Raw genomic sequence first — 16,741 nt, forward strand, 5'->3', positions numbered from 1 at the left:
TCATATGGAAATTGTGAATAGGAATGAAGTTCAAACAAGTTCATGGCCATCTGCTGATCTTACAAAACAACTTTCCATGCCTCTTCCATTCTTGGAAGAACTATGGGTTACTGGCTGTTTTACACTGAGCAGTCAGACTGTCATGTGACAAGAACTAACCCCTCCAAAAGTGAATCTACTATGAAGACTGCCTTCCTTTAAAAAGACACCCAAGTCCAGAACTAGTGAACACTTTCATAAACCAAAGAGGCTCAAGTCGCTGTTATGTGCAAGGAAACACTTGATGTAGAAATCAACCACAGCTTCTCTAAATATTACCTTTAGGATTAAAGGTATATCAAAACTTCAGGGCCATTAACTCAACAGTTATATTGAGCTTTGTAAGTGATGTTGTTGAATTCCAGGAAAAAGGAATATGTGAGATGCAAGTTGTAGGATGGATCCTCTGTGTTTACAGAGGGCAGCCAATTAGAATCCATTGCTTTGGATTTTTGTGGCCTTCTGTTAATCTTTTACACATTTTTCATAGAATCATGCATTCCACTTGAAGAAGCTTCATTGCAATATCAAAAATGCTATAATTGCTTAAAGCTACTAATTTTGAATTCACAAATAGAATTTTTTAAATGCACAAGGCACTTTCTTTCCTAAGGTAAACATTTTCTCTATATAGGGGTATGCTGATGTGCAGTGTTTTCCCTTACAACTGTTTCTGTGCTTTAATAAAAAAAATTGTAAATATTTTTGTATGCTATCTAAATCTGTTTGACTTTATTTTCAACCCTATTGAAAGCATTAAAATGTAAAATGTGATGACTTAATTTTGAAGTTTTGGACACTTAAATGTTCTTAAAAGAAAGCTGTTGCTGGCATTGAACTGTTCTGTGTTATGGGTTGTTTAGCCAGGACATACGTACTAAAGTTGTTTGTAGTTAAAAGCTTGTGTTCCTGTGACTTGTGGCTGAGTAATATGCACTGACCCCAGGTCTTTGGTTCTTTGGCATATCTTAAACAGCAAGACCCTCTTCCCCTCTGTTACAGAAACTGCTTGGTCTGAAACAGATCAATAAGCTTAGTTTTGTCTAGCAATAGAGTGAGTTTATCACACTTGTGGTCAGAGTGGATTTTTTTGAGATGGTGTGTGATGTGTCATGGACTAACTCTGAGGGGGGTGAGGAATCTCCTAGTTTGGAGTGACAGTAACTGCACTGCACCAGTTCATCTGTGGAGGCATAGCTGGACAAGAGGGACTGGAATTGACTGCAAAGCCCCAAAGGCAACAAAACAGTAGTTCAGGATCTCAGCTGAGACTATGAGCGAGTGTTCCCCGGGTGGCCGAGAAGGCCAGTGGCATCCTGGCCTATGACAGCAGGGACTGTGCCCCCTGGCCTTGGTGCTGGCAAAGCTGCAGTTCAAGTTCTATCTGTCTCTGGGCCCCACTGTCCGGGAAGGATACAGAGTGTGGAGTGTGTCCAGGGAAGGGCAGTGGAGCTGGTGCGGGGTCTGGAGCACAAATCCTGTGAGGAGGGGCGGGTGAGCCGGAATGTTCAGCCTGGGGAAAAGGAGGCTGAGATGGGACCTTAACACTTCTAAAACTGCCTGAAAGCAGGCTGGGGCCAGGTGCCGTCGGTCTCTCCTCCCTGGAGACCAGCGATAGGATGAGAGCACAAAACCTCATGCTGCTCCAGGGTTGGATTAGGTTAGACATCAGGGGGGAATTTCTTCTCAGGGTCATTAGACATTGGGCTAATTAGAATGGGCTGCCTAGGATGCCGTCACTGTCCCTGGAGGTGTTAAGGGAAGGACTGGATGTGGCTTTCAGTGCCACGGTCTAGCTGACATGGTGACAGGTTGCTCTCGACGACCCGATGTCTTTTCCAGGCGAGTCTGCGATGCTGCGAACACACCTGTGGGGCGGTGCCGCCGCCGCCCGGCTCCTCCCAGCCGCCAGGAGGCGCCCTCCCGGCCGGCGCCCCTCATGACGCACCTCTCTGCCCCGCGCTCATGACGCCGCTGCCCCGCGACGCGGCGCGTTGCGCTCCGAGCCTCCCCCGGAAGCGCCGCCCCGCTCCCGGCGTTCCGCCGCGCTCCCGGCGCCGCTCCCGGCCCGGCCCGTCCCGGCCGCCCGTCCCGCCGCCGGCAGCATGCTGGAGCCGCCGCCCGCGGAGCCGCCGCCCGCGGGCAGGGACGTGCGGGACCGCCTCAGCCTCTGGGACCGCCGCCCGCAGCCCACCGCGCCGCTCAGCGACCGCCAGACCGACTCGGTGCTGGAGCTGAAGGCGGCGGCCGAGAACCTGCCGGTGCCTGCCGAGGTGAGGCGGCGGCGCTGCCCGGCCCGGCGGGGCGGAGGGCGGGAGGAGGCGGGAGCGGCGCGGTGCCACGTCGCCAGGCGGGCGGGGGTGGCGGCCCGGCCCGCTGGGCCTGCGGGGCCGCTGCCGGGCTCTGGGGGCTCCGCAGCCGCGTCCCCAGGCTGCCCCATCCCCTCGGCAGAGCTCGCCCTTCGGAGCCTGCCCGAGGAGCCTCTCGCCGCCCGCCCGTCCTGGCTGGCAGGGGTTAGAGGCACCGCTTGTAGCATTTCCCCCGAGAATCCACGGGCTTTCTCTGCCTGCCCTCGCTGCTTCCCTCAGTCCACCAGCATTTGTCCTCTGGAAGTGGGGAGCTTTACTCACGGAGTTCATTCTTAAATTGGTCCTTACTAATGCGTAGCTGCTGGCGCCAACGTTATTTCCTGGTACGAATTGCAGGCTCTCGAATGAACTGAGGAAAGCCAGTTAATAGTGGTAAAAAGCTTAGTAATTTGTCGGCATCGTAGAAGACGTGGTCTCTCACTGTATAAAATTCCAAACTCTGATAAGGTGATTATTTATGAACACTCCTTTGTCTGCAAAGGGAGGTGGAGCAGAATGCTTGCATTCCTAACTGCAATTTTCAGGAGAGGGTTTGTATTTGAACGGGATTGTGGTGCAAGATATAGTGCCATAAAATCAACAAAACTTGCTCTCAGCAAGTGTGCAAAAGGGAGAGTGTAAAGCAGTTCCTTCTTCAAATGCACCTGTTTCATTTAATCCTTCCTGGTTTCTTCTTTTTTTTTTTAATGTAAGCAGTATGCAGAAAGTAAATATTGGCAGGCATCCAGAGTGATTGTAGAAGGATGTCCTGCTATCAGAGGATGTTCTTGAGGATCTAAACTAGTTTTGCAACAAGGCAGGTTCTCTATCTGCCAGTGAGGACAACAGGAAAGCCAAGACATGGAGTTCTTCAGGGGATTGGGATAGTGGTGTCACAGCTGTCCTGAAACAGTGGGTTCTGATGGATTCACCTTTCCCTCTGTCTTAGACACAGGAGAAACCTGTCCTGCTGGGGTCAGCCCTGTTTTGGGGGGCAGGGCAGAGAGGTGTGTGCAAGTTGAGCAATTTATGGCAGTCTTTGTTTTCTCAAATAGTTGAAAACCTGATGGGTTTTTTTTGGCCAGACTAGTATTACCAGGCAGGGAATATTTTACTCAGCGAGTTGTTTTCTAAAGAGATACCAATTTGTAGTTAAGCAGTGTTTTCTGTTCTTACCCTTTTGATGTTCTCAGAAAACATACAATTCATCATCCTGCAATTTAAGAGGGTGTTATAATATTTGAGTGTATATAACAATGTTTTTCTTCTTAATTAATTTCTATATAGGCTAATTAATTGTCTCTGGTCATACTTAAATACAGTTTATCTGCAGTTATTTTTTTCTGTATTTTTCTTGCTTAAACAAAATAATTGTGGCTAAAAAATAATTCCTGTTCAGCAGAGCTATTCTTTGTCTTGTGAATAAATTATGGCAGCAGTATTGAATTTTCCTTGATTGTCTGGCAAAAAAACCTGACAGTTTCTGTGTGGTGTTCCTAAATGTTGTAGGTATTGATGTAATGAGTGATCTCAGAGTTTTTTTCTAAACCTAATTATTCTGTGATTATCATATTGATAGATAAAATGTCCATTGCATTTTTTTCTTCAAAAGTAGATGCCTGTAATTTTCTCATCTTACTGCTTTGGGTTGCTTTATAGTTGAGCTGCACATACGAATTCTCAGTGAGTTATCTGACCAAAGTTTGTGGTGTTTTGTGAGCAGCTTCCCATTGAGGACTTGTGCAGCCTGACATCCCAGTCGCTGCCTCTTCTGGTGACAACTGCAGTGCCAGAATCCACGGAGGATGTCCTTTTGAAGGGATTTGCAGCACTAGGGATGGAGGATGAAAGAATTGAAACAGCACAGCAGGTAAGTGAATGGCCTCCAAGATGCACTAATCTTCAGAGAATTCTTTTATTTTCCTGCCTAGCTTTTGGTGGGTTTGCTAAATCTTTTGGGCCGTTTTCAACATGCATAAGGGGGGAAAATATTCCTGAAGTCTTAGGTCTGAAGTGACAGGTACTTTTCACATTTGGAGTGGAATCTAATGTGAGAATAAGGCACCCACTCAGTAAAGTGGTGTTGCTCTTGAAGAAGAACCCCCACTATCTAATGTGATACCCTTGTTCTTGTGCAAATAAAGCCAAATGAAATTCAGTCTTTCCCATTTTAACTCAGTAAAGGCATAGAATGGAATATTTCAGTTGGAAGGGACCCACAGTGAGGAATTTGTTTCCTAGATTAATAACTGAATCCTGAAACAGCTCTATTTTTAACAAAAGCTCATCTTCATTTCATAGATCATAGATTTGATTTTTTTTAATTGATTGCATGTGATATCTCTATTGTTCACACCATAAAATCTCTTCTAGTTCTTCTCCTGGTTTGCTCAGGTGCAAACACAGATGGATCAAGATGAAGGTGCCAAGTATAGGTACGTGCTCTTCCTCAGTTCTTTTCACTATAAGCAGTTCCACCCTTGAAGGACTTCATCTTGTCCATTAATGTTAGCACATACTCACATTCAGCTGGTGGGGAATGGGGGAATGTGTTGGAGCAGCTGAAGCTTTCCAAAGCTATGTGCCTCACTCCCAAAGGCCATTGCCCAAGTGGCAGAGCAGTTACAGGGGACACAGATTTCCTTCTGAACTGCCCAGTATGTTTAGACAGATGGAAATTAGTTTTGGCTTACAGATAGGGCTGTAGACAAAGGCAATCCAAGAGCTTTCCTATGATTTTTCAGTTACTGCTGCTATTGGAATGGCATCCTCTGAGGACGAGACTGTAAACAGAGGTGGCTGGTGGTCATTTCTGTTCTCACCATTTGGCTCACTAGTGACTATGGTTGTCATTCTGTATCTGCATTCCCTGCATTCCTTGACACTTCACTCAACTCCTGTTTTGAGTCTTGCCATTCTCATCTGTTTTTGTGTAGCTGACTTTCCCATCAGGCTCAGAGGAACCCCTTCCCACTGACTTTCACAGTTACTCCTTGGGCATCTGAAGTACATCTGAATGGCTTAGCTAGGTCTGCTGGTGGCTTTTAGGGAAACTGGCTTCTGTTTGGAGACTTCACAAACCTGCCCTTGGCCACAAAGAGATGCTGCTGTATTCCCTCTTCTGTTTTTCCTCTGCTTTTCTTTGGGCTGTTTCTTTCTCTTTTGCTTTGACATTTGAGGATGTGATTTTTCTTTAAAGCAGAGGATGAGGCATATACTGATCCTGTGATCTGATCGTTAAGGACCTAAAAGGAGTAGCAGGCTTGCACTTTGTCAATTGATGTGTTCATAATGTTCACACAGGTGCTCAAGTGTGCCATGGATGCACAGTGGTTTGTAGGATGGTCAGTATGCTACTGTCTGCAGGAGGCCAAAGGTGCAGGAGGAAAATAAATGAGTTATTTGCCTGTTGTACATGGATACAGGGAATTGTTTTACTTGCAGCTTTTTAAGTGGTAAAGTAGAACTCAGAAGTTTTAGTTGATATCCAAGAGTGATTGATTTTTAATATGCTTTAGATAAGCTGAATGCTTGACATAGCAGTTATCATTTAGAGTTTTTGTTCCAGACGCTTCAGCTTTGTTATTTCTGAGGTGATGAAACATATGCTTATTGTGTGCTCTTGCTTGATGCAAGTGATCTCTTATTCCTAGGGAGAGAAAAGTGGTGGCAGTGTCCCTGCAGGTAGCTGGATTTGCAAATACAGAAAGGGAAATTTTATTTCTGTTATCTGTTGATTCTCTTTTTTCTAGACAGATGAGGGATTACTTGTCTGGCTTTCAGGAGCAGTGTGATGCTATCTTGAATGATGTGAATAGTGCCCTTCAGCACCTGGAGTCACTACAAAAACAGTATCTTTTTGTGTCCACAAAGACAGGAACACTGCATGAGGCCTGTGAACAGCTTTTGAAAGAGCAGGTAATCTTTGATGGAAGGATTACTGGGAACTGCTAAGACATCTTAAATGAAAGTTTCTTTTTCTTGGGCTGGGGAAACGTGAGCTGTGGTAACAATCGGTCCATTTGCTTTGGATCTAAGTTTTTGGGTGTGTTTCACCTGCAGCTGGGGTGTCAGGCTCTGCAGTAAAATGTTCAGTATGTGTCAGTATATGCTTCAATGAAGCAAGCTAGCTGAGGGCAGCTTTTGTAACTGATGCCTGACAAGTGCAAACTGTTGGAATTAATAATTCATATCACTTGCAGAAGTATTTTGAGCTGGTTACTGCAAGATCCCTAAAACTGGGAGCTTATTTTCCAGATACTTTGTTTTTCTTGATGAACTTCTGCAACAAACATTTTTTTTATGGTCAGACTGGGTAAGAGAGAACTTTTTAAGACTCCAATCCTGCAATACAGGATTTCTGCAATTCTCCGTAATGCTGATGGCAGCTCTGCTGCTTGTATGTGCCACTGTCTGTGGAATACTGACAAACCTGTAGTATATATTATTTTAAATACTCTACTGAAAATAATATGTCAATCTCTGGTAAGAGAGAGCAAGAGATCACTATTGTATTCTGCATCTTTTGTTGTACTTAATTAGTTTCAGTTTACTTGGAGCTGTTTAATAGTGGTGCATACTGGGAGATGAAAAGGAGGCTCAATTTTATACACACATGTTTATATATATTTTTTTTTTTTTTAAAGCTGCCTGGTAGGTTGATTATTTTCTTTCATTTATTGTTTCTTTAATAGTCAGAGCTTGTTGACCTGGCTGAAAACATCCAGCAGAAACTTTCTTACTTTAATGAGCTGGAAAACATCAACACTGTAAGTATTATTTTGTTGTTAATAGTCTTTAGGAAATGAAAGTGTATCTGTGTTTTGAACTTAGTCACCAACAGTAATGCACTTAGATTCCTTACAATGATGCCTTGTCTTGTTTTCTAAAGAAACTGAATTCCCCTACGCTGTCTGTGAACAGTGAAGGATTCATTCCCATGCTGGCTAAACTTGATGATTGTATTGCATATATTTCATCACATGTAAGTCATTCTGTATTAATTTTAGTTAAATTGTCACAACTGTGTGTTCATACTTTTTTAATGGGTTTTTTTTTTTCCTATAAGTAGTTTTCTCTATCAAATATGAGAAAAAGTTAAGGATGGTGCATTATAAACGTAGGAAATTTTTATTGAATCTACTTACTATCCTGCTTAACTTTTGTAAAGTACTGCTTTTAGTTTGTACAAGTTAGCTAGTTATGTGAGGATTATAAGTTTTGATAAATTTTTGACTCTTATTATTTCTATTTAAAATGGATTTTTTTTCTTTCAGCCAAATTTTAAAGACTATCCTGTATATTTGACAAAGTTTAAACAATGCCTTTCTAAAGCTATGCACCTTATCAAGACATACACTGTGAATACACTACAGAACCTCACAACCCAGTTAATGAAAAGGGTAAGGTGAATCAGTAAGTGGGAAGTGGAGCTGTACTGAAATGTCTATTATAACATCAAACAGTTATCTTTTGGGGTTTTTTTGAGAGTAGGATGTGTCAGCAGTTTTTTGTGAAAATAGGTCAGTGCTATGGTGTTTGTGTAGGTTGTCCAATACTCAGCCAAATATGACAGAGACCTAGTGATCCAAAATATGTGGAAGTAGTAATAATTAGAAAATGATGGAAATTGAAGAAGGTGACATTGGTGAATTAAAGTAGGTGAGCAGTAAGCTGGTGAAGGCCAGGGGAGGAGAGGATGAAGGACTGTGTTAGAGACACCAGATGGCCAGACAGTTTGCTTTCCTGAACCAGAGTGTACACTGGAGCTCCGAACTGGCTGTTGGTCTGTTGCCAAATGGGGAAAGTACACAACAGAAACAGAGGTACTGTAGTGTTTTGTTGTGGAGGTGGATTGCTTTGGAGGCAGGGAGAGACTGAGGGGAATACTTGAAAAAAGTATATAGGGGCTAGGTGTTAGAGGATGATAATTGTAAAGCACATCTATGAGTTCATGCTGTGATTGTTTCAGTGTTACCTTCCAGTAGGTATTCTTGGGTGCTCTTGGTCATGTAAATGTTCATTTATTCTGCAGTGGTTTGTGTAGCTGCAGAAAACAGCTGTGCCAGGTTCCTATTAGTTTCGCCAGGTTTTTTGTTTCATTTTAAAATGTTGACAGTTATGCTAGAGTGTCCCAGGGAAGAGACACTCTGTCCTAGGTGTTTACTCCCCCTCACTTCGGTGAGATTTAGGCATAAATGTGAGCATGGAAGTTTTTTGGTCCCATTAAAGTGTTGATAGTCTCATGCTGCAATATTCTGTCAGAGTAGAAAGGAGAGGGGAATGTCTCTTCCTACGCATTTTGATTCTTTCTCCAAATAATTGTTGTGTAGATTGTGCTCGGTTCTATTACAGAAAGCTGCATGTCCTGAGGGATAATGAGTGAAACTGAAAGATGCTAGAATTGAGAACTGACACACCTAAAATAAGGGAATTTTAGGCAGTGTACATGGGGGCTTGTGTGAGAGCACTTCTGGAGTGAAGATCTTGGTTAAGTGGCATTGAGCGTTTTTCATGTTTGGTAAAAAACTAGATTTTATTTTTAAAAAAAAGGTATAATGGCTTGGTTTGATGCCAGTGGATTGCTCTGAGCTGAATTTAAACAAAATTGAACATCTCTGATAATAAGCATATCTAGAGAAAGAAGGGTGTAACTTAATTTCTGGATTTGAATTGCTACGTAGGAGTTTTAAGTCAGGAAGGATACGTCTTTTGAGGGTCAGATGACCTTTCCTTCCCATGTATATAGTGGTTTTGTGGATATTTTGTATACTTTGAAACATCAAATGGCTCCTTCTGCTAGAACTGCAGTACTGGATCAGTGTTTTTTAGTTGTGATCAAGTGCTGAGTTTTCCTGGTGCAACAGAACAAGACTGTCAGAACTGGAAAGGGACTGAGATCTGGATGTTCTTTGGTGATGCACCCGTATGAATGGAGGTTTTATGTATGTCTGTAGAAGGACAATGGGGTTGCTCACAGAGATGAAAATAGGAGGTGAGGGTGGTGTTTTCCTGTCCCCATCGTGTTTTTAAAGAAGACCATCTCTTCTCTCTCACTTCAGTAGGGATAAGGGGAAGAAAGCTTTGTGGGTAAGCTGAGTCTCTGCTCTGCTTTGTTAGTGCTAGAATTTGTCTAAGTTCAAGCTGTCTGCCCCGCTGGGCTGGGGAGCTCTAGGGGGAGCTGCCTCAAGACTTGATATTCTGGTTGGAGCTTGAATACAAGCTGTAATTTGGCTTCTCTGCCTTGGGACCAGCAGATAAAAAGAAAATTTATTCCATTTTAGTACTACATATTAGGGACCAACAATCAGTACTACTCGGGCAGGTCTAGAGAAAATTGTTGTCTCTAATGGAGAATGTCATGATTAAGAAAAATGTTCCTTTTTCTGTAGAGGCTGTTGGATGAAACTTGTGGGTTGGGTTTTGTTCTTCTGTCTGACTTTGAGTTCTGAAACCAGGGCGCCTTTATTGGTGGGAAGTGGCAAAAAGCTGTTCCATTGGAAACATAAGCATTAAGAACCAGTATTCTATTTTAGAGGCTAATTATCTCAGCCATTATATTTACTAGTGGCCAAATACAGCATTTTTCTTTTTAACCAATTACTCATCTCTTCTTTCAGGATCCTTCAGCTGTGCCAAATTCTGACAATGCCTTCACTCTGTTTTATGTGAAATTCAGGGCAGCTGCTCCCAAAGTCAGAGTAAGTAGCTGGTAACTAACTTTTAAAAAGGAAGTTTTGAAAATGAGGTTTGAACTTATTTGTGTGAATGCAGGGATTGCATATTGTGCAAATATGAATGTCCAAAGATTGCATATTGTATCCATGGAAAAAATACTATGAAATCTTTCCAATTGATACAAAGGAGTAATTTACTAATAATACTTCTTTCTCTTTTTTTTTTTTTTTTTTTTTTTGAGTAGACTCTTATTGAACAAGTAGAGCAAAGATCTGAAAAAATGCCAGAGTGAGTATGTCTACATAATTTATCTTCAATGGTTTTAAGTTTTGAAAATATTTACTATCGTTTAAGTACTGTTGCACACATTACATGCTTAAAAGAAAGATTTTAAAATTGAAATTACATAGACCTACAGAGGGTATTAAAATGCATTTTATGTGTGCCAGAAAATGATCTTCAGGATGCAGTTACTGTTTTAATTTCTTGGATAGGTATCAGCAAGTTCTCAATGAAATCCATCAATGTTACCTCGACCAGCGGGAGCTTTTGCTTGGTCCAAGTATCGCTAGCACTGTTACAGAGTTAACCAGTCAGAATAACAGAGATCATTGTGCTCTGGTAGGTAAAGTAGTTGTGTGTTGTGTGAGTTTTGTTATGTTTTAATCCCCTCTCCCCCAGGTAAAATGAGCTTACGTGATTCAGTCATTTACATGCAGAATTGTTATTGTTGCCTGTGAGTTTGAATCGTTAACATTCTACTAATATTTTCAAGTCATACATGTTTTGTTTCTGTAAAAACTTCACCCTGTTACAAACCTCACCGAGGGGGAGAGGATAAAAAAGAGGTATAAGATGTAGTTACTTAAATTTCAGAAACAAAAAATGGACCAAAACTGGGGAGTGAGCTTTTATTTGGCTTAGTAGCATCTTTTCAGCCCACAGTCTTAGAGTTCATCTCATTACTTTTAAATTTTACAAAGTTTTGGTTTAATCATAGTTGTAATAATCACAACACAGTATATAATATATAGTAATAATACTTGTAATATCTCTTGTGATTCTCATGCAAGGGAAAGAATTTAATAATCAAGTATTTGTATTTCTGTGAATGCAGGTACGAAGCGGTTGTGCCTTTATGGTCCATGTATGCCAGGATGAACACCAGCTTTACAATGAGTTCTTCACAAAACCAACACCAAAACTGGAGTAGGTGGTACATGCTTGTTTTGTTTTACTGCATGTTGCATTTAGTGTGTTGTGATATAGCAGACAATGTTATGTGGCAAACAGGGCTGTGTTCAAGTGGTTTGGTAAGAATTAGCAAGATAAAAAACCAGCTTAATCACTTCAAGCATCAGAATTTGATGGTCTTGTGTTTCCTTTTTTCTTCAAGCAAAGCAAGTTCCCATTCTCCATAAATAATCTTTGCAAATATCTCTGTAGATAATCTGAAGAAGTTAAAGATACTCAGGTTCTTTGAAAATAGCTATAGAAGTCTACAGCTCTCAGCTGTTTTTGTACAGCATCTTTTGCACAGCCTGTTGTAAAAGTGCTTTCATTTGCTTTGGTGTGAAATTAGGATGATGCACTCCAGCTGTTTTTCCAGAAGAATTTAATAATCTGCTCTTGCTGTCAAGGAATATTTGTATGTTACCTGTATTTGGGTTGGACAGAAGGCAGAGTGGTGGATGCCTGATGAGAAGAGTGTCCCAATCTCCTCTGCCTAAACCTAAAATCGGACAGGCCGTTGCTTCACACAGTAATTGCACTGTAAAAGTATTGTTAAGTTTTTGACAACAGACCTGTAATATTAAAGCAATTGAATAGTTTATGTCCCTTTTCCAGTTTTCTGGTATGTTTTAGTAATGATACTTGATTTTGAAATTTGGGTAGGTCATGTTCCCTTGCTATAAAGTTCCTAACTAAAGTGTATTCCTATTAATATAACTGAGAGACTGGCTTTAAGTGTTGCAGTATCTTAAATTGAGTGGGGCTTGAGTTGAACAAGTGTGTAACCTGAAACAAAAGATTGCCTGCTACCCTCCTCATCTTTCAAAGCTAAAGAAAAACCAAAACTGCATAAAGCCTTATTAGAGATAAACCACAGTGCCTGAGTAGGTGCAGTCTTTTCTGAGGAATTTTGATCTCGTGTGGGACATGCTCAGAATATGAAATGACCAAAATAAATTTGTGTAAGAATCAGTTTAGCTATCTCAGTCCAAGTCCTGGAGTAAACACCCCTAATTTAAATCAGTCTAAAATGTTGTTCATCCAGGAATTTTGTCACTAGTTCTATTCACACCAAGAATAAGAATAGAATTCTGTTTTTTTTTATTTTTTTTATTTTGATGGAATGTAATTACCTCATTTCCTAAGAATTTGCTTCCCTTTTTTTTGCCTACATCTAAATAAAATACTTTAAGAAAAATGTTTCAAATAGTAGCTACTTTATTAGGATTCTCTTAGCATAATACATAGCCTCATTTTTTTTTCTGCAGTGCTAAGGTGCTCTGAAAACATTAGAGGCAGATGTCCATGTAGAGATAAGAGTTTACCAAAATTTACCCAAGAGTAGAAATCTGAGATTGAGTATTGTATTTAATAGTAAGGCTGGTGAAACTTAGTCTTTTGTTTCTGCTTTTAAGATGGAGAATTACTGTTTTATCAAGTTGTTTATAGTACTATAGAATGCAAAGGAAAAGAGGTGTTCAAAATGTTTCTTCTGAGTATTCTTTCATGAGCATTTTTGTTCCCTGTCTGAAGAACTGAAGTGTCCTTGTCCCATTGACAGACATTCTTTGTGAATTAGAAAAAACAAATTGTGCAATAAACTCAGTATCTTTATCACACTGTGATCACTTCAATGTTCTTATGTTTGAATTTCCAACTCTAACTGGGAAATTACTTGAATTTTCAGCTACTGGTAATAGCATTCATGCCTAATATGTGATTAGTGAAGGAAGCATTGAGAATAGCAAAAAGATCTGGAGTGAGTGCTGTTGGTGTCAACCAAAATATGCATCACCTTGAGCATGAAAGAAAAAAATAAATTGAAATGGAATTTCTTGTGTGTCAGTTCATTGATACTGTAACTTCAGTTAGATTGGAAAGTGTGCTTAGAGATGTTGGTAGCTATTACAGAAAACATTACCAAGCTTCTCCTCCTGTGTCCCTCTTTGTGTGTTTCTGGTTCTAATACACTGTTGAGTACTTGGAATCAGATGAGCCTTTTCTCAAGGGAAAATTTGGGTTACAATTCTGAGCTCAGCAAGAGCTTTTTTTACACAGAAGCCAAGTTAACCAGTTAGCAGCAAGTTTTCTTTGAGCTGTTGGTTGGTGTGTGTAGATTTTTGGTTTGGTTTGTTTGGGTTTTTAAAATTTTATTTAGAAGCTGTAAAACCATTGTTAAACAGTTAATATGCCACATCTTTTAAAAGGAAAACTTTTCCTACTTTGTAGGAAATAGTGGGTTTATGTTTTAAACAGTCTTGTCTGAAGTCTTGTATGAGACTCTTTTTCTCACTCTCCTTTCAAAAATCTTTGCCATAAAATAATCTATGTTTGTGATAAAATTTTCTTTTGCTTTTGGGGATCCTGAAAGTATTTTGCTTTGTTTTATTCTTCCTTCATAGTGAACTCTTGGAGAAGTTGTGTCTTTCATTGTATGATGTCCTGAGGCCAATGATCATCCATGTCATTCACTTAGAGACACTTTCTGAACTCTGTGGGATTCTCAAAAATGAGATGCTTGAGGATCATGTACAGAACAATGGTAACTCATAGATTGAATATTATTGTTTTAAAGTGTCTTCTTAACTGATGAAATTATTGCACAGTCAGAAATTCTAGATGCTTATTTCTTCCTAACCTCATCTTTGATGTGCAAAATTAATTATGCTTCTTCATTTGTATGATGGTCTGTATCTTTGGATCTGCATAGCATCATTTAAAGTACTGTACTGATGTTAGTCATGTTTTCTCCAGTTTGTACAAATGCTAGCAAGCATCCACCCAGTGCATATGCATGCACCAGGGTTGATTTAAATTAACTTTTCAGATGGACAAATTGCTTCACTTGACCCTGCTAATGCATCATCCATGTAGAACTTTCTGCATAATGATGATAAAACAAAGGAATGCAAGCTGTTTTTTTTTTTTTCCAATTCTTCTGTCATGTTCCCTAGACTAGAAGTTGTAACTTCATCAGAGAAGTAGCAGTGTAGATTTTTGAGTTTTATAAGTATGCAGAGCTCGAAGTCTCATAGAAATGAGCCAACCTGGTGTCTTACTTCCAGTATGACCAGTGTATAATGGACCCTTTCACAGTCTTTATTGCACCACACAATAAACAGAAATCATTCTTGGTAGCTGGTGTATCATCCAGCGTAGCTCTTTGTTGCTGAAGCTCTGCCAATAATCATGAAGAATTGTTCACTTTCCTGGAAATATATTTGTAACACTGTTGGGAATGAGCAAAACCTTGCTGACTTAATCTTGTGGCTTGTCATAAGAAGTGTCTTCCTACTACTTAAATTTGGGCTGATACAGTAATTCTTAAGTTTGATGTGAGCTGCTTTGGTTCATCTGTTTTTAACAAATCCCAAGAGTCACACCATGGATATTGGCTGTGGTCGAACCAAAGTCACCTTGCTTTGTTGCTCCCACCAAAATTCCACTTAATGTACCTAGGTCTGAAATAATTAGAACCCTTAATTCTAACAAGGCATCTGATGTCATCAGTGTGAGGTTGCATTTTCATTGCCTAATGTAAATCTGGGGAGCCAAAGCAGCTGCAGCATGGAGTTCAGTAAATTCCTTGTTTGTCACGAATTTGTCTGCATGCTGCTGTTCCAAAAATAACCCAACTCCATCTGCAGCAAGCCAGGTTTTTATGGTCCTGTATGTGATACTTCAAACTGGTGTTTCTATAAGCTTGTTTTGTAATTAACAGGTTTGTGCCTTTTCTTGCCTTTGCCAGCTGAACAACTGGGTGCGTTTGCCGCTGGTGTCAAGCAGATGCTGGAAGATGTACAAGAGCGCCTTGTCTATAGGACACATATTTACATTCAGACTGACATCACCGGCTACAAGCCTGCGCCGGGAGATCTCGCCTATCCTGACAAGCTGGAAATGATGGAGGTACAGCCTCAGCTCTCTCACTGCCCTTGGCTTTGGACATGCAGTCTATGCAGTTGTGCAGCACGGTGCTTTGCAGCTTGGGTTTTCCTGTTCCTCGGTGGATTTAGTGATTCTGGTGTTTTTAAATTGACTCCTGCTCATTCAATTATGACCCTAAACTAGATGTCAGTGTTTTATGTCAAACTTAGTGGCAATGGCAGTGGTTCTCACAGTTGATAGTTTTATCAAAACTTGAAGCTTCTGAATTTTTATTTAAATTCTTAAGTAATAGGTATTACCTGATGTATTTTCTACTTGAGCTGGAATTGAGGAGATGCTTTAGACAGTCCCAGCTAGCTGCAAGTTTGTTTTCAGAATTACTGGTCAACTAGCTTTTGGTAGGCATGTGTATACCCTGTGCTCAGGCAGTGTGAGACTTGCTTTAGATAGTTTAACATGTTAGCAATGCTTCCAGAAGCCTTTTTCAATTTCTTGTATTAGCCATTTTTTTAGTCACTCTAAGCCCTTTGAGTCAATGTTCCTGTTGAAATGTATCAAACTAATTCTAACTTACTTTAAAAGGTTAATGCTATATTGATGAAAGTTTCAGAATTAAACAACTCACAGAAATAAATGGCCAATGAGAAACCTTTAATAAGTTTTTGGCTAGAACAAGCTGCAACTGCATGAAGACTTCATGGAAGCAGTAAAGCATAGTAAAGACCCCCTTCCATAGTAAAGATCCCCTTCCAAATAACTATTTCCATTCACTTCATAGTGGGAGGCCCAAGCTGTCAAAGGACTGAGGTGACTGAGAATGGCCTTTCCAACATGGACTGGCAAGACACAAATTTTTTTGCTGTATTCTGCTTTCCACCTGGCTGCCAGAATAGCTGGTGGTGCTTAGAAAATTGTAGGACTTATTTCCAGCTGGCCAGTTAGTAGAGAAGGTGCTGTTTGACTACAGAATCAGAACATTACTTAAAAAAAATACAGAAGCTTGCTATCTGTCTGTCTGTCTATCTATCTATCTATCTATCTATCTATCTATCTATCTATCTATCTATCTATCTATCTAATATCTTTCTCTCTTCTCCCTGCCTACTTAACTACCTAAAATATATGTATTTTGCTGTGGGCTGAAATAAATTAACATTGTGTAACTACCCTGCTGTGCTCAATTCTTGTCTGCAAACAGACCAAACACTGTGAGAAAATTACCAGTATTGAACTCATATTGCTATGATACTGTCTTTATATACATCTAAAGTTTTTCTTGTGCTAACCTTGTTGCAAAGCTTGTACTTTGCAATTTTGTGGGATATCTATGGGGTTTTAAACCCTGATGCTAGTGAGTTTGTTGAGTATGTGCTCTTTGTACAAAAGTTTAAGGACTAATAAGCATCTTTAGGCATGTGATTCTGTTGTTTGGTCTGTATGGGGTCTTTTTTTCTAACAAAGGTCCTATGGCCCTTTGGTTAAGGAAGAGAAAGTTCATTCCAAATTCAGAAATTGTGCTGGTCTTCGTATGTCCTCGTAAGACTTCAGTTCTTGCC

General features: G+C 40.4%; 1 protein-coding gene across 1 annotated transcript in view; it reads left to right on the forward strand.

The window, feature by feature from the left end:
• The first annotated feature begins 2,022 nt into the window (after positions 1-2,022).
• The window catches only part of COG3 (component of oligomeric golgi complex 3), a 30,278-nt gene continuing 15,559 nt past the window's right edge, over positions 2,023-16,741 (forward strand). Inside the window, exons 1-13 of the mRNA XM_079307145.1 lie at positions 2,023-2,312; positions 4,111-4,257; positions 4,761-4,822; positions 6,140-6,305; positions 7,082-7,156; positions 7,279-7,371; positions 7,664-7,789; positions 10,007-10,087; positions 10,309-10,352; positions 10,559-10,685; positions 11,182-11,273; positions 13,700-13,839; positions 15,046-15,206. Coding sequence (XP_079163271.1) covers positions 2,145-2,312; positions 4,111-4,257; positions 4,761-4,822; positions 6,140-6,305; positions 7,082-7,156; positions 7,279-7,371; positions 7,664-7,789; positions 10,007-10,087; positions 10,309-10,352; positions 10,559-10,685; positions 11,182-11,273; positions 13,700-13,839; positions 15,046-15,206 — 1,482 coding nt within the window. The 5' untranslated portion in view covers positions 2,023-2,144. The remainder of the gene's footprint in view (positions 2,313-4,110; positions 4,258-4,760; positions 4,823-6,139; positions 6,306-7,081; positions 7,157-7,278; positions 7,372-7,663; positions 7,790-10,006; positions 10,088-10,308; positions 10,353-10,558; positions 10,686-11,181; positions 11,274-13,699; positions 13,840-15,045; positions 15,207-16,741) is intronic.

The sequence above is a fragment of the Erithacus rubecula genome (assembly GCF_903797595.1).
Source record: "Erithacus rubecula genome assembly, chromosome: 1".
NCBI lineage: Eukaryota > Metazoa > Chordata > Aves > Passeriformes > Muscicapidae > Erithacus > Erithacus rubecula.